Source organism: Falco punctatus (assembly GCF_963210335.1).
Source record: "Falco punctatus genome assembly, chromosome: 11".
Classification (NCBI taxonomy): domain Eukaryota; kingdom Metazoa; phylum Chordata; class Aves; order Falconiformes; family Falconidae; genus Falco; species Falco punctatus.
The window spans coordinates 22,777,724-22,800,635 of NC_137591.1; the positions used below are offsets into that span (position 1 = coordinate 22,777,724).

General features: G+C 37.5%; 1 protein-coding gene across 3 annotated transcripts; it reads left to right on the plus strand.

Moving 5' to 3' along the window:
• Positions 1-3,757: 3,757 nt before the first annotated feature.
• Positions 3,758-22,388, plus strand: RNPC3 (RNA binding region (RNP1, RRM) containing 3). Of its 3 annotated transcripts, none has more exons than XM_080407198.1 (15): positions 3,758-6,764; positions 7,893-7,940; positions 9,070-9,188; positions 10,296-10,376; positions 11,133-11,244; positions 11,725-11,793; positions 13,107-13,255; positions 14,228-14,353; positions 15,186-15,322; positions 16,173-16,334; positions 16,508-16,602; positions 16,682-16,740; positions 17,255-17,387; positions 18,329-18,401; positions 21,264-22,388. In XM_080407198.1, the coding sequence occupies exons 1-14, from the start codon at positions 6,525-6,527 to the stop codon at positions 18,386-18,388; spliced, it is 1,590 nt and encodes a 529-aa protein (XP_080263324.1). In that variant the 5' UTR covers positions 3,758-6,524; the 3' UTR covers positions 18,389-18,401; positions 21,264-22,388. The 3 variants fall into 3 exon arrangements, with proteins under 3 accessions (XP_080263324.1, XP_080263325.1, XP_080263323.1); XM_080407199.1 differs by having other exon boundaries at positions 22,168-22,388; XM_080407197.1 differs by having other exon boundaries at positions 18,329-22,388.
• Positions 22,389-22,912: the final 524 nt, after the last annotated feature.

Consider the following 22,912-nt stretch of genomic DNA (forward strand, 5'->3'; position numbering starts at 1 on the left):
TGTGACTAGCAGATGCAATTTCAGTGAGGGGAAAAATAGGCTTTATGTACTACTTATTTCTCCAAGAGTCTAATTTCCTTGCTTACATATTGGAAATAGGATCCAGATTTCTGACTGGTGGAAGTATACTACATGCATGTCTAGAAGTGGGAAAGGCTGATATTAAGCTACTTCCAAACCTCTTTTATGATGGAACTGAGAGGCTCTGACCCAGCTTGCAGGCTGTTCTGAATTGTATAACCTGTTTTTATTCCTGTGCTGTTTTTGACATATGGAGATCACCTGAATGGAGCTATGCCTTTAACACTCCTATATGGAAGGTGGCTAGTTGACTATGTATGCTTTGTCTGCTGCGTCAACTTAACCTTATTATAGTTAAAATTTCTCACAAAAGATGCAAAAATTACTGCAGAAATTGATGTGTCTGTAGGAGTTCATAGAAATGGCAATTTCTATGTGAAAAACAATCAGTTCATGTGAAAGAATGCTGTTCTTTTAAAACCAGTTTGAGAAGATCGTCAGTAAAATGGTACCATCCTTGAAAGTCTAATGGAGCTCTTGGCTAAGAGACCCAAGAGCATGGATCAAACCACTGTTTCTTAATGTAAAAAGGGGAAATGATTTATAGCAACAGACATCGGAAATAATGTCTATGGAAATAAGGAAGATCATCTCATTTTCTAGCAACAGTTGCAAAATAGAAATGTCTCCCATCATTCTAGATGCAGTTTCCACACAGAGAAATACATTCTAAAACTAAAACCACCATTCTAACTGATTGTGTAGGACAGATAAAATGAAATATATAAATCTGGATTGAATATATCAAGTTTATTCTTGGTACACTTTCCACTTTTTCTTTACTCAAAGCATTTCACATCTACATCTATGGAGAATATATACGTGCTTCTAGGATCATGTGAAATTCTCAGTGTTAGCAGAAAGAGCTACTGCTATGATGTGTGATTTATATGGATTTGTATAAAATATAACTAGACTACATACCATAACAGCTACAATGCATGCAAGAATAAGAAAGAAAAACCAATTTTTCATATAAGAAAATGCTGCAGAGATCTATAAAATGAAAGAATAACAAAATTTTAACAGGACAGTAATATTTTCAATTAAGAGTCACAGCATCATCTAGTGGTCAAATATGAGAATAAAGCAAGCAGTATTCTAAGTGTATTATCCATTATTTTGGTACATTTATTCAGACAAAAATTGAAAGTGTAAAGAAAATGGTTATTTACACTTCAGGGAGCGTTGTAGGCAAAGCCCAGGAAAGCAGTTACCTGACTTAAGGCTTTTTTAAGAATCTACATATTTTTTTTTCCACAGAAAAGAAATTTAATAAAGCACACTGAGAGGTGACACCATGTACTCTTACTTGCTTTTTCTTTAACCATATTCAGATACACTTTGATGGAAACCAAATCCTCCACAAAATACACAAGTCAAAGGAAGTGACATTTGGCAATCATTTTGTAGTCTCTTTGAGGTTATATGTAAGCTTACATATCTGTGGTGGGCTGACCGTGACTGGAGGACAGGTGCCCACAAAAGCTACTCTACTGCTCCCCCTCCTCAACTGGACAGGGCAGAGAAAATATAATGAAATGCTCATGGGTTGAGATAAGGTCATGGAGGTTACACAGCAATTACTGAGTCTTGGGTAAAACAGATCTGACTTGAGGAAATTAGTTTAATTAGTTACCAATCAAAATAGTATAGCGAGGAATAAAACCTAAATTTTAAAAACACCTTCCCCTATCCCTCCCTTCTTCCCAGGCTCAACTTCACTCCTGAATTGTCTGCCTCCTTCCCTCCTCGCCTCTCAGTGGCGCAGGGGGATAGAGAACATGGTTTGCAGTTAGTTCATCACATGTTGCCTCTGCTGCTCCTTCCTCCTCAGGTGGAGGACTCTGCAAACTCTTCCCCAGCTCCAGTGTGGGGTCCCTCCCACAGGAGACAGTCTTCTGTGAACTTCTCCAAAGTGAGTCCTTCCCATGGGTTGCATAACATGTAATACAGCCTATACCTCCAATATTTTTGATCTACAGAGTTCTTATTGCAATAATGGCCTGGGTGTTATGGGAGCTGACCCTGCAGTCAGAAAATACAGTATTGTCAGCACTAATAACGAGCCACAGGCTTTCACTGAGTTTGCAAGGCCTTAGGACTTGCTTAGCTTGAATTCATCTAGACCCATCTGGAGCTTTGTCTTAACTTATTTGGATTTAACATCAATTTCTCTTATCAAGTGGCTATGCATAATGTCATTTACTTTTGTTTACCTCTGTACTGAAAAATAGATTTGATATGAACTGTAGTAACTGTAGTCATTCTGTATAGAATGAAATTTTTATCACTCTAATGCAGAAATACAGGCCTAGTATGACAGCAGAGGCCTTGAAATCAAAAAGGTATATGATGACATTCCTAACAACCTCTCAATTTGTCTGTAATTGTATGCAAACACACAAGAATGGTTGTAGAAGCTTTGCAGAAACTGGAGTACTACACAGTATCTGTAACCTGTATTTTGAATCAATCAAGGAAAAGTAAAAGCAGACCTCACTCAGAGAACGACTCAGACACTCCTGGCTGCACATCCTACAGTTCTGCAAGTCGCTGTTTATATAATTACAGATTAGTTGTTTCATGGAGTTTGAGAGATAAGGTGGAACTCATGCTTTATTATATTAGTCTTTCTTTGAAAACTGTCCCAAGAATCAAGCAGTGTCAAACAGCCTGCTGAGAAGAAAACATCAATTACTTCTGAAATGGCAGTGTATGACTGAGTGTACAGGCTGTTCATTTCAATATAAGGCAGCATGTCTGGAAACACATAGCCCAATGATCTAGAATGAACTTGTGCTTGCATATAAAGTTTTGATTGTATTTGGTAGGAAAAGACACTAAGTGTCTTACATAGAAGTATAGCACACATGGTAAGGCACTGGTCCTGAACCTGATACCCTGCTGGTAAAAACACCAGGAACTCAGCTTATGCAGAGATGTATTTATGCTTTCACCTGAAAGGCTGTTGACCCTTGTTTTAAAGTAAGATATACATCACCTTAGCATTAGACATGTAACCTGAGAGCGGACTTTGAAAACTGATGAAATGCAGGGTGTAGTTCTGCCCCTCAACATATTGAGTGAAAGGTAATTTGCTTTGATTCACTGTTAAAATGTAGCACTTTACACTAAATGGTTTCTTACTCTTACGCTGCAAGACGTGCTTAAACATGCTGTTACAAACATTTTTATTCAAAGAAAGGCTCGCAGGAAAAGCAATCAGAACACAACTGTATAAGGAAAAGAAAGGCAAAAGGCACCACTGTCAGAGCAAACTGTAAACTTTGTTTAAAAAAATAAAGAAATTATTAGAACTTGCTGCTGAGGCTTCTCAGCATGCAAGTAAAACACTTTCCTTATTCTGGTACTAGTGTTCCAGTTTCCACACTTTGAATAATGTACAGAATCTATAGAGAGTAACGAAAGTCTTTCATGTGTTTCATCAAAGGCAGAAAAAAATCCAAGAAAAACAATTGTACCATTTCAACAAAATACATGAGGAAAGCATTTTTTATTTCCCTTTAGTGAAGAGATTGCTTTCTTTTTTAAAAGCTTTTTCTGACAGCAGTAAATACCCAGAAGCACATAAAAAAAAAAAAAAACCAACAACAAAACAACCAGAACCCCACCCCCCCCAAAAAAAACCCAGAAAACAACCAACCCCAAGCCACACCCATATTCAATAATGATAACAGCAGGGTCTAGAAATTCTACACTGCAGCTTTTCTTCAATGTTTAGCCTTTTTCTGACCTCACTTTATCAGGATGATCATCTAACAGCATCTTTGTGTATCTTAATTGCTCCAAGAAACAGTAGCATTCCTACTCTCATAATAACACTCACCTTTCCCTCTCTAAGGATGCAGATAAGTACTTTCAAAAAATTTGTAAGCCTGCTAACTCATACCATTCAAAAGTAAAATAATCTATTTCAAGTGGACCCTTACATATTTTTTTTATAAATTTAAATAAAACAGTTTATCATTCAGTGTGTCACCGATTTGCTGCTTCCATAAATGACTGTAAAGGACAGGCTGAGTTGGACTTCTCTTACTTTGGACAAATGTATCTGCCCCTGGTGGGTAATGAATTGTGTGCAAAACATCAGGGTATTCTGCAAAGCCAGTTTGCTTGATTATTTTTTTTTCTTACCATCTCAACAAATTTTAATTGGGAATTTGAAGTTTCATCTTTATATATTCTATATTCATTTTTAAGTTACCACATATTTACACAAATACAGTAATTTCCAACTGGATAAAAGGGGAGAAAAAAAATTACTGGGAAGTTAAGGAGTGGAAAAGCTTCTCTGTGCAGGCTGCAGAATCTTCACCCTTATGGCTTTGTGAGACCAGGTTGGATAAAGTCCCAAGGGATGTGGTTAGAATTCAGTGTTGACCCTGCTTTGAGTAGGATGGACTAGAGATGTCCAGAAAAGGATGTCCTTCCTTTCTGACCTGAGGGTATCTGTAGTTCTGACTCTTACTGGTATTACTAAAACACTTGCATTGAAATTTCTCTCTGTATAAACAAAGCTCCTAAACCTAGAACTTCAACATAAAACCATGATAAATTTGTGTTAAGGAACCCTATTGTTCAAGTATCTACAAATTTAACATCTTGGAAATGAAAAAACCCAACACATTAGTCATCTATTTTGAATGTGGGGATGAGGGGTGAGAATGGAAAAAAAGGTGGGGTTTTTGCTTTCTACATCTTGAAAAAAAAAACTGCACATTTTTATTGCCTTGATTTGCACAATACTGTGTTAAATCTCTGCTCTAGGGATGTTCAGCTTCATCAGCCCGATCCATCTGGATGAACAGATTTAAGAAAGAGAGAAGGTACGCTGCCATATTTGCATATTGTGCCAATTCTTCCACCTGTTTTCAAGTTCATAGATATTTCCTAGCTTATACTAATGACAACAACAAATATACAGTAACAGATCCTGTAAGAAATCACTGGTAGATTTCTGCTTTTCTCCTAGATCTCTCTCGTTTGAACATCCTGTGCTTCCCCAGTCTTTTTTCTCGGCTCCTTCTAAAATTATCTGGATGAACTTGGATCTACTCAGTGAGATCACTGTGACCACCCACAATGGCCAGTTCCTTCCACAAATTGCCAGTGTTCATTGTCAGTGAAATAAGCATGGCCTAAGACTTGTCAGGTGTACTGCACATACAGTGCCAGGTCCATCATGACTCTTGAAGGAAAAGAGGCCTTGAGGACTTTAGAGACAAGTAGCCTTAATTTTTTGTATTCAAAGACACAATATACAATCATCCCCTATTCAGCAGGTACGCTGCACAGCCTACAATCTATATTTTCTCTGTGGCTGGCTTCAGCACGCCCCAGACACCAGTCCCAGAGCTTGGGTCTCCCTCTGTGCTTTTGCCGCCCGGCAGCAGGGCAAGTCTTTCAGGCTCTGCACAGCTGCCTCAGGTGCTCTGCACAGCAGCATTAGGTGCCAGGCCTCTGTTGGACCCTGAGCCAATGGCAATAGTGATCTAGGCAGGCAGTGCTTTTGCCAGCCAGCAACCAGCTAATTAGATACAGTAAGAGCTGAGATTTCATCAGTCAAGCTTGGGGATTTTTCCCGGCCTTTTGAGATCACAGCCTCTGGCCTCAGAAAAAAAGACAGGCTTTGGATCAGCCAGCCTGGTCACAGTAGTAGCTGGCTAGTAACCGCCTGTGCGCTCACTGCTCATGCTGCAGGATCCCATCTCATGCTCAGAATTACAGGTTATAATTGTGGCTGTGCTTCACCCATGCTGCTTGACTTAACCACATTAATGCCTATGCCAGAAAGATCTTAATACCTTGCTGTTCAGGTAAAGCAACAGGAAGAAAAAAAAGCAGCCTCTTCAACTAAAGGCTAATGAGAAAGGTATGTTGAAAGTAATATAGCTTTGTATAATTTGGTCTGAAGACAAGCTCTTCACTCTTAAGGGAGGAAAAGAAGCGAAGGGTCATCTCTCCCTTTGGAGCATTATTTCAGGTTTGACTAAGGCAGATTTTGTACATTATCAGTTTAAGGTATCAACTGACAGAGGCACGGCACTAAAGAAGAGTTTACAGAAAGCCCAGCACTGGCGAGACCGACGGGGTGGGGAGACCCTGACGACTGGCTCAGGTTGCTGCTCCAGCCGCCCGTCAGCACCGGGGCCAAAGGAACCGCAGAGCCAGCCTCAGCAGATCACCGCGGGGCCCCTTTCCGCCCACCAGCTGCTAGCACAGACCACCGCACTGCGCCAGGGGCGACTGGACGCACCGTCCCCTCAGCCCGGCCACGCCCCGCGGACAACCTCTGCGCGCGCTTCCCGCCAGATCCACGCCAGTCTCGCGAGACTTTAAAGCCCCACCCTCAGCTCTCGCGTGACTTTTCCCCTTGCTTCCGGGTGCGCGTCGCGGTCGTCCCGGCCCTGCGCGCTACGATGGCGGCGCCGGGCGGTGAGGAGGCGCGGGCAGGCGGCCCGGGGCTGGGTGCCGGCCCGGGGCTGGGTGCCGGCCCGCCTCACCCGGGCGTCCCGCCTCACCCCGGCGTGGCGCGGCGGCGGGGCCGGACGCTGCTGGTGCGGCACCTGCCCGCCGAGCTGGCGGCGGCGGAGAAGGAGGATCTGCTGAAGCACTTCGGAGCGGTGTCTGTGCGCGTCCTGTCGGACCACGGGCGGCTGGTGAGGGCCGGGGCTTGGGGCGACTCCGGGGGCGGGAGGAGAGACCTGCCGCCGCCCCCGGCCGTTTGCCACGCCTCAGGGGCGCGGAGCGGGCCGCAGCGAGGGGGCGGCCGTGTTCGCCAGGTCGGGGCTCATCCTTCCCCTGGGGGCGCAGCGGGCCGCGGCGCGCCGGGGGAGCGCGGCTGGGCCCGGGCGGGGCGGGCGGGAGGGCGGCCCTTGGCCTCAGCTTCGGCCTCGCGTGTTACTCGGAGTAAAGCTGTGGAAAAGCAGTGCAGAAGGGTCTGTTGGTCGGTGTAGAGTTATGGTTTCACAGGCCTGTCTCTTGAAATCTTTTATTTTTTCTTTCGTCCAAATTGCAAAAATGTAGGAGTATCAGTCTGGCGATGAATACTGTTTGGCAAGACCCTTGTATTTCTGCAGAATTACAGATAAACAATGTCCGTATCTTGTGTCATAGTCATGCTTTCTTTTTATAGGATGTTAAAAATACTAGTTTTTAAAAATTACAGTGATTTTCCTTCTTAGAACAATATTGATGTTTTGCAGTTTTAATACTGGACCACGTAGTGGCAAGATGAAGTAATAACGTTTGTTAAAGCAAATTTAAGATGTACTGAGTATTCTGTGAGGATTTGATCTTATTAGGAAAGCTTAAGTTAAAAAAAAAATAAAAGGGAAAATTACTTAGAAACTATCCAGACTTTCAGAGCACAACAGTAAAGGCTTTTGTAGCAGGAAAAGTATTACTTTTAGGAATTGCTTTGATGAAAATGTTCTGCTGAGAGATGCTGAAATAAATTTCCTTTTTGGAAAAGAGGGCGAAACTTTTACTTTCTTGCAGTTTACTATGGCTTTGCTCACTTAAAAAAAAAAATACTGTTTTCCTGTGTTTCTCATACTGCTGAGTTCCTGTCTTTATTTTTGACTGCAGGAAGTACTTGTCCTAAATTCTTAAGAAAAATGTTCTCCACTCCTTCACCTTTGCCCTGTATGGGAGTTAGATGATTACTGTGTGGAGGCTTTCAAATACGTAAACTTGAACTTGTGCATCACTTGTGGGTATATGTTTTACATGCAATCATACCTTTTTGATTTGATTTCGCTATGACATTTTTTTTTGTTTTCTAGAAACACACTGCTTTTGCTACCTTTCCCAGTGAAAATGCAGCTGTGAAGGTTTGTACTGAGTTCGTTATTGGATGTTTTAGCAAAATACTCTTCTGAATTGTCAGTTGTGCCCTAAAATGTTTTATATGTCATCTAGTACTCCGGGGTTTGGAGGGGGGGAAAAAAAGCAGAGCAATATAATATTAAAGTTCTATTTCAGGAGGTGCTTGAAGTATTTGATGAAACAAACATTTCTCTACTTGTAAGAGGTGGGTTGGAAGAGGTTTGTGGAAGTCATCTGATCCAACCTGTCACTTAGAGCATGGCAAGTTTACATGAGTTGAGACACATCAGGGCTCATGATGTCTAGGGTGTATATGCATTTATACATAAACCACAAACCAAACATAATTTACTTGTCTCCTGCATAATTGCGTATTTGCCATAAAATTCAGACATAGTGATGTACGCAGTTCAAGACTGCGTTGAATGCCCAACTTTGATAAGAAAAAGGGAACTACCATGTTAATGGGGCACACGAATACCAAAAAAGTAATACTGGTAATGGTTTGTAAGTCCATGTCCTGAACTTCCCTCTTATGCCCTGTTTTTTTGGTGTTGATTTTTTTATTTTAGGCCATGCTTTAAAGTTCTACTCAAAAAAGTTACAGAGACTGTGTGGTGAACAGTGGTGAATTTAGGTTGCTTTGTATCAGTTGTTAACAGCCTATCTATCAGGCTTTGTACCTGCAGGATGCTGGAGCTTCCTAGTGTCACAGTTAAGAGTCTTGATTTTAAAATTCCCAGCTATTACTAGGGGAGTTCAACATGTTTGTGGTTCACGAGAAAGAGGTTGGTTACTTAAAGTCACAGAGATTTACTAGGCTATGTAATAGGTATCATTAAGGCTGCAGTCTCACTGCTGTGTTCAGATGACCTGTCTCCGAAATGGTTCTAGCTGTGCAACCTCATCTTTCTCCTTCCTGCCAGCTTGAAAGGGGCTGCTAAAAGCAGGGCTGTGAAGGCAGGAACAGTGCAGAACTACCTGTGTCTGTAGTGCCACAGACTTAGCTTAAAGCAGTTGGGACTGCATCCTATGGCTAGTTTACCAATCAAAGATAAACCAGTTACACTTTGGAGTAATTCTGATGTTTTTCCTCTTCCCTTTCTTTCTTTCCTCTGTTAAAATTATTTGAAGGCTTTGTCAAGACTACATCAGCTGAAACTTTTAGGTCACACCTTAGTTGTTGAATTTGCAAAGGAGCAAGATAGTGTGCAGGTACTTAGCCAGCCCTCTGTCTCAGAGAAGTGTAAAAGGTATGTGCGTAACCATTTAGTTTCTATGTTTGTGGTCAAGGAAAGGAAATGCTGTATTTGTGATTCTTTTGTGTTATTATTAAATGATAAATTGTAACCATTTAGAAGTGTTAACAGGCAGGTTCAGATTTATAGATAAGTGACTGCATTCCTCCCATTAGTATTATTTCATTCAGTATTGTCATGAAATAATTCCCATCCTTATTCCTATAGTTGCTAATATCTTTAATCAGCAGGTGGTCCTGTTCTCATTTACAGAGCAAGACTCCAGTGTGCATAAACTGACCTCTGTGTTGAAGAGGTTCCCTGTGTTTGAAAAAGACTCTTATTTTATTTTTCTCAGGAGTGTAATTTTCTTTTGCTGTTAAACAGTGCATGCAGTGCTTTCCTGATTTTTCTTCATAATCTAATGAAGAGTCAGGCAGAACTGACAAGTGCTAGCGTAAATATATGACTACTATTATAGCCACTGTCTTCTAAGCTGGAGCTGATTTGCATGTATCTAGCTCGAAGTACGAGCCGAACAAATGTAAAACTGTCAGTCTCCCTTCAAATAGTTAAAGAATTTGCAGTATTTAAAAACAAAAATGAAAGAAAAATCAATGTGACCCAGAACTGTGATAGTTTGTGTTTCAGTTGTCTCTCAAGTAGTTAAAAAAGTAATTTGCATGATTAGGCTTTCAAGTTTACCTGTGTGATATGCAAGTGATTGAAGCTTAATTAAAATGAGATGTAGAGGTTTAAAGTTTGTTGTTCCACTTTCTGAATATGAACAAATCAATAATTTAATATCTTTGATTTTGTAGTCTTTGAACAGAGAGTAAGGTGAAATAATTTTAGTTCTCCTCTTGTGAGTAGGTTTTAGTCTTTAAATATATGGGGAGACTTTTAAATCTGCATAAATATTTATTTTAGAAGTCTGGCTACTATAATAATCCACATGTATTAATTCTTAAGTATTAATAATGGCTGCAGTAATTGATAAAAGATGTTAAAAATACTACACTAATTATTATATTTTTAATAGATGAGACTAAACATATTTCATATATTATGTAAGGCACTTAAATTTTGCCCTCTTTTAAATAATACTAAGTTAATTTTCAGTTCTGAAGAACCAGTGAAAGAAGAAGAGAAAAAAGAACCAAGCTGTGTTAAAATAGAGAATGGAATTGCACCAAATCATGGGTTAGTAGTTTTTTTGGTCTTAATTATTTTATTCTGTTACACCTTATTTTGAAATAAGTGTTGTGTACTGTTCAAGAAGAAAATTTTGGTTCATAGTATGCTATTGTTCTACATGCGTACCTGTAGGAATTTTCGTAAAGATGAGATTTTTGTTCTTCAAGTTTAGAACCCTCACAGTTGGGTAGTGACTGGTACTTTGAGCCATGAAGTTGTGGATTGCATAATAGCCTTCTAGCCCTGTGCATTACTTCCTCAGGAAAGGTTTCAGGACTGGGTAGGTTGTCCCAGTGTTAACAGCAGAATACTGTTGATTAGTGTTTTTCCCAGAGGTTTCCTGTTCTTTTTTCCAGCGTTTGCATTTTTGCATGCAGGAAGAATAGATTTCTTTTGGGGCTAATAAACCCAGCACTTTGAGCATTGAGTTTATGGTGTTTGTACAGCATGCTATGCTGGGCTTTTGGGCATACTAGTTGTGTGCTTTAGGCTTTCTGCATGTGTTGGTACTTCCATTGTACTGAACCCCAGTATGTCTGCCTTGTATTAGGGGACAGATGTTAAACATCTAACAGATGTTAGGGACCCTAATGTTGAAGACTATATTGAGGTGGCCCAAAACTGTTCTAGGGGAAATAATAATATTTCATACTTCAGATGTAGTGAATAGTTAAAGCTGTAGTAATCATTAATTGTTACCAGTCATTTATGTGGCAATGATGCTGAGACGTCTTGTTTTTTCTTTTTTTTTTTTTCCCTCAGCCTCACCTTTCCCATCAATTCTTGCCTCAAATATTTATATCCGCCACCTTCAAGTACAATTCTAGCAAATATAGCAAATGCCTTGGCAAGCGTGCCCAAATTTTATGTCCAGGTAAGTAAAAAAGGAAAAAAAAAAGTTGAAAAATAAAAATAACTCCTTTTCCCTATTTTAATTATCCACAGAAATAATGAGTATTGTTAGTTTACCTATAATAGTGTTAACCAATGTTAATTTTTTTACTATGTTGAGATAATAAGATTTTGTTGACCAGAAGGAACGTACTTCATAGACACTGAAGATTTAACTGGGTATGATATTCCTAATTAGATGTGACTTGAGTACTTGGAATTTCATTCTGAGAAGATGCTTTACTTTTTTTGATTAGCCTTTTTAGGGTGTTGCTCATATTTGCCATTAGTTGTTGGGTCTTAAATGCAGGCTTTCACATTGATTAATAACCAGTGCAGTTATGTCTTCATTAAAATTATGCTGATTTACACCTGCCAGAAGTTATTGGCTATGATACCTAGAAAGGAACTGTTTCCATTTATTTATTTAATAGAAATCTTACTCTAACCTGAATTGTTTCAGGTACTTCATCTTATGAATAAAATGAATCTTCCTCCACCTTTTGGACCAATTACTGCTCGTCCTCCCATGGTAACTTTTTTGATATGTTTTAAGTACTGTAAAACAGATTCACAATTTAAAATATTAGCAACTTGTTAGGAGATCTAAGTTCAAACTTCTAAAAGTTGGAGAAATCTCTAGAGGATAGCAAATACTGCTGTATTTCATTGGTTAAGATGTGCATATTAGTCTTCTAAAGATATCTTTTCAACTACACTTAAATAACACGTGCATGGCACTAGCACTGTGATAGTTGGAACTTGAGTATAAAAGAAAAAAAAGGGGAGGTTATAACATCATGCTACAAACATAGGAAATAACACCATTAGCGTGTTGCCTTACAAAGATGAATTAAGTTCTTTGATCTATGTGTTTCTTTGGAGTTCTGATTAGATTCAGATTGTTAATGAGATTGTACAGCGCTTCCAGATTTAATTTGCTCTGTCTCCAGGATGGCTTTTGAAAGAGGCAGTGTTGAGAGAAACTGGCAGAGGCTTAGGGGGAACTGTTTCTGAAGGGAAGTAGAAATATGACCTCTGTGGTTTCAGTTCTGTTGGCTGTGATAGAGTAGTTAACTGCCTGCCAGTGGAAGGTAGAACAAGTGAGGACTTGCATTAGTAGTGATAGCTACAGTATTTGGGTATAGTGAAGTTGTGCTCTGCTACACTTTGTATTTGCTCTAATAGAACACCTGCTTCTAATAACAGGGGAGCTATAAATTATCAAATAAACAAATTCACACTGATTTTCTGGCAATAATTTTATTAATTTTTTTTATTAATTTTATTAATTGTCTGGTACTGGGCCAGGTTAAACGCTGCAAATTTAGTGGTTATGCAAAAAAAGAGTAGTAAAGTGAGAAGCCAGTCCTTGAAATTCTTGGAGCAGTTTCTAAAGGGCACAGTATTTCTAATGTCAGAAGACAACAGTGCCTTCAGAAATGCAACTTCGATAGGTAGTGGAAGGTTCAGTGTAGAAACTGAGATGACTTGGGAAGTTAGGCCTCCCTCCCATATGTGTGGACTGTACTCTTTTCAGGGAACTCTTTCAAGCTGAGTGCAAAGTAAAAACCCAAGGCCACGCTTGCTATTTTTATTTAACTCCTCAGATTAAAGGAATGAAAACCTTCAGACTTTCACTTGAGAATGCAGCAATTTTTTTTCTTGTGGAAAGCTTTCATTAGTAATTTAGTTTAGCAAAAGAGCATCTGGATCCCTATAAAAATGCTTCTTGCCATGTTCTAATTTATTGGTTTCACTGTTTTTGTATGTAAAGGAAAACAAGATATGCAGCTTTTTTCTTAAAATGTTTAGTTGTTTTTTCCACTTCTTCCCTATAATTAGTATGAAGAGTATTTACCAGTGCCTGTGCCACCTCCTCCAATCCCACCTCTGCCTCCTGAAGAGCCTCCTTTGCCTGAAGAGGAGGAAGAGCAACCGTCTAGTGGAGATGAATCAGAATATGAAAGTGATAATGAGGAGGAAAAGGAGAGGTATGCATTTTAGTCATTTGCAGTCCTTTGGGTTGTTTTAAAGCGGTGTTTTTACTTTTCTAGCTTCTAGTTCAGCAAATGGTGGAATCTCTTAATGTTTGCAGTATATAGATAATCTTCCCAGATGTTTAAGGAGCTCCAGAGCGACTTAAAAACAGGACAGCTGTTTTGAATCACAGTAAGAGAAGGAAAATGGTCAGATGGTATGCAAATTATCATCTGTTCCTGTGTCAAAAAAAACCAAACAAAAAAACCCACAAAAACCCCAACAAAACACATTCAGAATGAAGAGTGTGTACAGATACAAGGAAGCAAGGACTAGTTTTTCTGGATTCTTCGTTTTCCCACATTTTTGCTGAGTAAATTACTCAGACTGAATCATATGTGGACATTGACTTCCAAAATGTTCATTGTACATCAGTGTGTATTGTTAGTAGTAATAATAATGGGAGGTTGTGTGTACTGAGGATTCTCTTACAGCGTTGGGACTGAATTACATCATAGTTGTTGTTTTTTTTTTAATCTTTAATAATACATGAAGAAACAGTTGTCTTTATTTGTTATTTAAATGGAAAAGTAAATCAGAAAGTCCCTATGCTATTTACAGAAAAATACATGTATTGGGGAGGAGCACTCCCGCAGAGCAGAAACAGTATTACCGAAAAAGGTTCAACTTGGGCCTTTTTAGCACTTCTGCAGCTTCAGTGTCTTAATTAGGTGCATGCTTGGGGAAGGAAAGGGCATCATTGAACTCATTACAGTTTTGATTGGTCACTGAAGTGCTCTGTGTGTATCTGTGTACTGTCTTACAGCTTATTAATGTAGTTTTGTCTTAAGGTAGCTAGATTTATAACCATATTCTGAAAAGTTGTATTTCAAGGGCTTTGAGGAAGCGGGAAGGTTTTTCAGAACGAGTATTTTCAAATAAACTGTAAACCACTTTTGTTCTTTTTTAAATTTTGTTTGAAATAGAATGACCAAGTTGATGGAATTAGCAACGCTTCAGCCTAAAAGACCAATAAACACAAAGAGGCGTGGTGTTAGAAAAAAGCAAAGAATTAAAGACTTACTGAATGTTCCTGTGTGTACTTCCCACAGGTTTGTATTATTTCTGTGATTTTTGCCCTTTTTCAGAAGCTCATTACTTTTACTAAATTACATTATCTGTATCGTGTTTGCTTTAGTATTGCTGTCTTTAAAAGAAGCATTCTTCACGGGTAGGTGGATTTGGTAGTAGAGTCAGTCTTCCCTTACCCCCATGCTCAACAGCCTTAATCTATAGAGTATGCCTGGTTCAAGCTCTGTTTCTTTTGCTATCAAATTAATAAAAATCCCTTTTTCATTAAAAAAAGAAAAAATTCATATCACAGCCCTGACAGAAGCAATCTGGATTTGTTGTTTGGGATGAGTCTTAAAATAAAAATTTAAAATAAAAATAAAAGGCTGATATTGGAAGAATAAAAACCATTTTGGTTTAAAATAACTTTGGCTTTTGAAACTACAGTACTATGGCACAGTAGACACCAGTGTAGTGTTTCTATGAATGTGCTGATCAGTTGTGAATGCATTTTTACCAATAGCCACTGCGGTCTTCCAAGTGATTCGCTCTATTTTTTTTAAAGTTTCGTTTATTTTATGTGCTGTGTGAAAGCAGCAGCAAGGCCAGTTTTTTTTTAAGTTACTGATAACAGTTTTTCACAAATGCCTGTCTGTTCTTTAATGTGGTATGTAACTATTGGGTTTGCTCTTGCTGCAGCCATACCTACTGTATTTGCAGAGTTTTAATCAACTTGAACTGTATTGGGTGAAATTTATGAAATGGACAACTTATGTATTTGCGGTAAACAACAACATAAGATCTATCTGGAAGAAATCTTGTATTTGACTGTGTTCAGTGTCTGAATCTTTAATATATTGTTCCTTTAAACAGTAATTTGCATCCTACACTGTCAGCTTCAGATGTCTTTGACCAGCCACAGCATATAGGTCATAAAAAAATAGAGTTCCATATTAGTACTGACATCCCAGCTGTTCTTCAGATAAACTCGGAAAAAGAAGAAAAAAATGGTAAGAGACTTCTTACTTCAAGTATGTTTAATACTACATTCATGTGATTTCAATGTGTAGAAGGCTGCTGAAATTTAGGCCAGGGAATTCTTTTATTCTTTTGTATTGGAGCTCTCATAGATGGTATACGTCAGGGTTTAGGAACACCAACTTGTGTCTTCTCTGCATTTGCTGGTTTTCCCATGTTAAAGCACAGAACTCTGTGCTTTGGTACAGTAAATGATTTAGAGGATTCTAAAGGTGTCTGTCCTATGATCTGTGGGTTTATGATGAATTGCACTCTCTTTTAGAAGTTACGGTATTTTTAGCAAATGTTAGGAATGCATTCTTGGTATTACACTCAACAACACTATGTATCAGGCTAATTTCAGATTTTCCTTTTCCAGCTCTTAGGAAGCAGCATTCAAGTTATTGCCAACTCATTCTCTGTGATGCACTGATTATCTGCTATAAAAATGCTGGTGATAATAGCAATGAGGTGTGATGGTTTCTTGCAGGGCTATGGTCAGTCTGCGTTTCTTGGTACTTTATGTTACTATACAGTCTATTTGAATGAAAACCAGATAATTATTGAAATGGATACAGGCCTGAACAGCAAGGCTTGTTTTTCCTTATGTGATGGGTGCCAGGGCTCTTATTTGTAGTACGGTAGAATTTATAGGACCATATGGAGTAGGTGTGTTTGTCAAACCAGGGATTAAGGCACATTTCTTTTAAGGATGTGTTTAAATTGCTTTACAAAGTCTACTATATTAAAAACATTACTGAAGGGAGTATACTTCTTTGCTTACTGTTGATCCTCTTGTGAATAAACATACAAAACACTTTACATGATGTGTTGAAATTTCAGACCTTTATGCAGCCACAGAAGAAATGAATAATACAGGCTTTGGAAGGATTTTCCCAGCTCCTAGGTCAGATGATAAAATGGAAACTGAAGAGGAAGATGATGAAATACCGTCAGAATTTATTTCAAGAAGGGATCTAGAGAAGAACAGACTTTCTAGAGAAGGTATCACTGTGAGAATAAATGATCTAATAATAGCTCTTTGATTTGTTGCAACAAATTGTTTAAGTATTTCCTTTATTGATTTTATATATTAAACTTAGTGATCTTATACTGAGGAAAAAATATGAACTAAGTAAATGAACTAAAACATTGTCGGTTTTTCTATCTCCTTCAAGAAATGGAAAAATTCTCTGTTTTCAAAAACTATGAGCCGGGTGATCCAAACTGTAGGATATATGTGAAGAATCTGGCTAAACAAGTTCAAGAAAAGGTAGGTAAACAAGCAAATTAAGTATTTATCACAAGGGCTTTTTATCAGCTTTTCTCTTATACTTACCCTTTAATTTCAGGATCTGAAGTTCATTTTTGGAAGATATGTTGATTTCCAGTCAGAAGTGGAACGAAATATGTAAGTGAATTTGGCACTTGGTTAAAATTAAGCCCTTTGTTTTCTATAATACTGCTGATGATTGTGATTTAAAAACTGGACATTTTCATCCTTCTGCATAAAGAAAATGTTTCATCTGAAAGTTTTCATTTATCACAAGTACAGAAATAGAATGCTTTTTTTGAACAGTGTCTGAAGACTCTACTATTTTGCCTTTATATTTTGTTACCAGTTTTAATGTTTATTGACTGAGTGACACAATGAACAGTTTGGATGATTGTATGTGCCTGATTGTTTTGCGTATGTAGTATTTACTACAGTTGCACACCAGTCTGCTGTCCTGCAGTCTATTGTCACATTTTGCTAAGTGGTTCCCTCAGGCAAAATGGTCTCCAATGACATAATTCCTGCTTGTAGGCTCTACTCCCATTTCGACTATTGCTTCAGCTTTGAAGCATAAGAATAATTTTTGTACTGTGAAATATGAAAGTGTGGTTAAACATGAGTAACTCCCAGTTCTCAATTTTGCCTCTAGGTTTGATATACGTTTGATGAAAGAAGGCCGTATGAAGGGACAGGCTTTCATTGGGCTACCTAATGAAAAAGCAGCTGCTAAAGCTTTAAAAGAAGCAAATGGATACGTCTTATTTGAAAAACCCATGGTGGTTGTATCTTTCTTCAGATGTTTACATTATATTTTTCGTAATCTGTCAGTCAGTCTCTAGTTTTGCTGTCATAGTGTTATACTTAATAGAAATCTGTGGGAAGAGGAAATACTTTAAGAAAACTAGGCATCATAGCACAGTGTACTATCATTAATTTAATTTTATGATAGCTGAAAAATACAGAGGCACCCCTTCTGAAATAGGAAAGTAAACGTGCTTTATTTAAGACATTAAGACAATGAAATTGTCTTCTCTGGTCTTTGCTCTTTGATTCTACAAACACAATACAAAATAACTTAGCTTGTATGACCATTGTATTTAAATTAAGTAGGCTTTTTGACTTGGTTAAACCTGCGTTTACAGACTTTAAGAATATTTAAGAAATGTTCTTGTCTGTTTAGACTGCTTCTGTCAGTTAGTTTTTGGGCCTATGTAACATTGGGATTTCTACAGTGTTTGATTGTGTTACCCTGTTTCTTGTCTATAAGTCCTTTCTTATTTTTCACTTAAATGTTTCATAGTTAATTTCCTTTTCTTTGTGCTTGTGTTTGCCCCAGCCTCTCTTACTTTACCTGTTTTTCTCCCAAATATCTACTGAGACAGAGTTATGGAACTAACATGCTGGAATGGAGGATTCTAAATATCAAGCATTTATCCTGCTGTAGTTACTCTGTTTGCACCTAACCCATTTCTAGTTAGTCCTCCTTATTTACTTAGTATTGTAGGCTCCTGGACAGGCTCCCTTAAAATTTTTTGTACTGCAGATCAGCGAGGTCCTAATCTTTAACTAATAGATGTTATTGTTACAATATTTAATACCATAGTAGAATTGATTTACCTTACAGGTAAGGGTAACTTTTTAAACTATATTTTGAAATAATACTTTTTTGCTTCTTGATTGACTTGTTAATCATTGACACTTGTAGTCCTTAATAGAATCTCAGCAATTTGCTCGTTCAGCTAGACCAAAACAAGATGCCAATGAAGGGAAAAGAAAAAAGTAGAACGCTGCACAAGGTACGGATTTGCTGCCTGAAAATCAAAATAAATAGGCTGGGGTTTTTTGTTAATTTGTTTTGTTGGGGGGGTTGTTTGTTTTTATTTATTACTGTTTAGTGGTGATTTTAAGAATATTGATGGTGGAGGGGAAATGTTCCATACAATTTTCTGATATAAATGCACATTTTAGAAAAGAAAACAAGAGTGCAAAGTATATAGTTCCCGTATATTTAAAATGCTGCTTCTTCCTCTGTTTAGAAACTCAGACTGCTATTTCCCTAATCCTGATATTCTAGGGTAGTTGTCAATTTCTCTAATCCTTAATCTGGGGAGCTAAGGAGAGTAATTCTGTGGAATCAGACCACTTAGCTTTTTAGTTATCTCCTGGGATTTTGGCTTTGAAAAGAGTTGCCTCTTTTCTCCTTCCCTTCCATTGTAAAGTGATTCTGAAGAACTGTTTCCAGCAATAAACTCACCTCTGCTAGCTCTGTAAAGGGCCTTTGGCTTTACTGATGTTGGAAACTGAGATCTTAATGCTGTTGCAGCTTCCTTTGAACTTGTCTGATTTAGGAAAGGATATTGTGTCAGAAAGTGCTACTTAGTGGTGCATTGATGCAAATTTCCATTGTTTTGGAATGCATAGGTCCAGATTTCTGGCATTAGTGTCTAAATTTGATGGGAAGGTAACTTTTAGCAGAAAGTAATCGCTATTTAACCTTATTTCCTGTCATAAAGCTTTACTTCACTACTGCTTCCTCTTAACTGTTTTATGTGGGAGTAACTCAAGCAAAATCAGCTCTGATGTAGCTGTGAAGGGTTTTGTGGCCTAAAAAAAATTAGTGAACTGTCAAATTGGCATGTGAAGTAACTGGTGCAAGAATTAAAGTGCTTATTTCTCGGCCTGCACCCTCTGACAGATCAGCTAGCTCAAATTTAAAAGACATTTAATTTAATTACATATTTCAGTTGGGCATCACTCTGGTTATGCCTCTATCTAAGACCAAATGAACTCAAAGCTTAGTCTGAATGCTTCTGAAACATTCTACTTAATCCATGATGTGTTTTTAATCTGGATGTTGTGATCATTTTTACTTTGGAAAAAGATGTGAAGTTTGAAATAAAGGATATAAACAGCTGTCTTTGATTTTTAAAACTTGGTTGGAACACTGCAGTATGGTTATTGTAAGGGTAGTATTTCTATTTATAACAGTTATTTCAGTTGCAGGTTTCTTGTTCTATCATTAATCTGATGAAAAATCCTTAGACAACATTTGAGCTTCTTTCCATCATTTCTGAGATGCTATTTTGCTTTACTAGTTCCTATTTTGAGTTACTGATTGGTGGTTTGCAAAATCTTTATAAAATTAAAGATCACTCTTTCAGGCATTCTTCTGTATTGGTCATTGAAATGAGCCTTGGCTAAAGTATTCTATTAGGAATGAGGGTTTATAGGAATGTTTCAGTCTTTTTTTTTTTTTTTTTTTTTTTCTTCCTTGTTAGAAAAAAACCCTTGTATTTATATTATTTTATTCAGTGTGTAATAAGAAAATTACTAAGATTTCTTTAAGTGGCAGAAAGAAATGTGAGGTGTTTTATCTATTGCAAGCCTTATAAATGAAGTCTGAACACTTTCATTCTTTTAGGAATTCTGTCTTTCCAATTTTGTATGTCTAATTCCAGCTTCACTAGCAATGCTGACTTAATACATAAAGAAAACCAAATAAGCACCTCGTTATTATTAATCACATTGATGGTCAACTCAAAAGCTTTTTTTAGTCAGCAAACATGTACTTATGCAAGACTTACTTGTGCACCTGAAAGTCTTACATGAGTTACCTTGGTGTCATTGGTTTAATGTATCGTGGGCAGAACTTCTTCTTCCTTACCTTGACCACTTATATGTAAAAATCACTGAATGTGCCAAAGCCTAATACAGATTTCTAGGAATCCATGAGGTTTAATGAGAAACATTCATTTCACTTCCCAACTAATGATGAAACTGAATCCTATTTCTGCATGACTGTTTTTCCTGTTAGAATATTCTGATAGATGCTGATTTATGGTGCACAATTCATGGTAGACATCTGAGTCTGTAAGGAAGAACAGTGTCAGATTCTCATTTGAGACATAAATATGCATATGAACAAGTTCATGTGAACATCTGAGGGACTTCAAATTTGATTGTATGCTGTGTCTCCATGTTGTTCTCTTGTTAATTTTTTAACAACTAAATTAAACGTAAGTTAAACTCCTGATTATTTTTAAACAGGAAGAAGCTGTGTTAATTCATGAATGTTATTGCAAATATTTTTATTTTTTACTGCTTATATTGTCTACAAAGTTTTTATCCTTTGTAGCGAAAATAATACATTCGTTTATAAAAAGACTATGTAACTCCTTGCTGGCTGAAAGGCCATTTTCTTGATGGACTGGCAAAAATTTCAGTCAGTAGTTGGGATGACTTTTCTGTAGCCAAAATAATTTTTTTGGGAGAATGGTTATTTAGAAGAAACTGATGTTGAAAGGTCTCCAACTTCTTCATAGGGAAGAAGTGACTTTAAAGCCTTCATTGAATGGAAACATGATTGGGTTTTGGACCTGATGGAAAAGATGAGTCTGTAGAATGGCAGAGACTTGAAGGAGAATTAAGACAGAAAAATCTGGTGTTGGCCTAATAGTTCAAGTTATCAAAAAATGTATTTACTTTTGAATATGGAGTTTAGTATTGGTGGACTCATCAGCCCTCATTAAGTCTCATAAGGGGTCAAAACTGTATTTTATCAAAGGGGCATATTTGCTTTTTATAGGTAGCATAAAGTTATGTGTATGTAATACTGAGAAACAAGTAAAATTAAACCACATTCTGCTGTTCTTCTTTAGAAACATTCCTGCGTAAATACTGCAGTAATACTGTCATGCAGAGTGTATCCTTTCTTGTTGTATCCTTTTTTTGTGCAATGTTTCCCGTAGCACTCAACTACATTGAAGTTCTCATATAGAGTAGGTGTGGGGAGGAGTTTACATGTGTTAGAGCTTGAACTGATCTGGTAATTCGAAAAGAAAAGGGCACTTTTTCAGGGTGGGGGGAAAAGTTGTCTATGTTGCGTGAATATATACAATAAAGGTTCCTAGTCTTAAAAGGTGGCCTCCACCTTCTTCCTCAAAGGTCATATAACTTGCCAATTTGTGGTCCAATTCCTTAGTTTGTACGAGCTAGTACTGTTTCACTGATGTGCGTGGAGCTGTACTGAGCTTGCACTGAGGGTGTAGCCTTGTTTTTCTTTAAATAAATACGATATGTTGGTAAAAATATATTGCAGGGAAATTCTTTTATATTAAAGGATTGACCAGTATTTAGATTATTTGATGATTACTGTTGTCTTGGTATACATGAAATTATCTGTAGTTGACTTAGTTTGTACATTCCTTACTACTTTTTAGAGTAGAGAAGAAAATCTAACAGTATCTTGCAATGAAGTGTTTGGAATTGAACTGTTCATCAACTATTAATCACTGCTACTGTTTTGTTGGTTTTATTTTTTTTTTAGATTCTCTGTATTGAGGTAGTGTTGTTGCCAGTGACACATTTCTCTTGTGGGTTTCATATTACATTCTCATTTAACTTAATATAAAACTATTACAGCCTATATCTCCTAAATCAGATTTTTTTCAGACATTCAGCACTTTTCTAAATACTGAACATCTTTCAATGTAGTTGTCAAAAGAAAGCATAACACTAGTTTCTGTTTGTACTTACTTTTAACTTACCTTTGTGATGTTCCAGGTCCCTTTTGTGTTCCATCTCTTTCAAGTATTATCAAGCTGGGGGAAGAAGCAGCATAATCATCAGGACTTTTGAACTGTGCGTAGTAGCATTTTTAAAGTATTTAAGGGAGATTATAGAATTTTCTCATCTTAAAGATATCTTTAAACTGTCACAAGACTTACATAAGTGGATGTTAGTTTGCTTGTGAAATCGCTAATAAATTATTTTCTTTCCCTTCATTTTGACTTGTGTTTTGTTGTGGGGTTTGGGAGTGGGAAGGAGGAAGACACTACTTTTTTTTAAAAAAAAAAAATAAGAGGCTAACAGTCCAATTTTAACTATGCAGCATGTTCTAGATTCAGAGTATATATTCGTATCCATATGCACCTCCTTGAGCGTGATGTTTAGCTGTTAGTGTTTCAGGATGAAAAGATAAGATCAAGGATAATCTAATTTGGTGTAATTTTTTTTTCTTATCTTGGAGACTGAGCACAAGCACTAGTGCACTGCTGTGAATCTGGATTATGAGTTTAGGTATTGTTTTTTTTCCTCAGTTAACTCCCATTGTTCATCCACATTTTGGAAAAATATCACTATTGAGACTGAAGTCGTTGTTAAACCAGTGTAGGTGTGGTTCTTGCCCTGTTGAACTATGTTTAATAAAAAAAGCTGTGGAAGTCACACAGTAAGATTAGTTACATACTGGGAAGATTAGTATAACATTGTAAAACCATGTGGGAAACATTGCAATGACATTTACTTG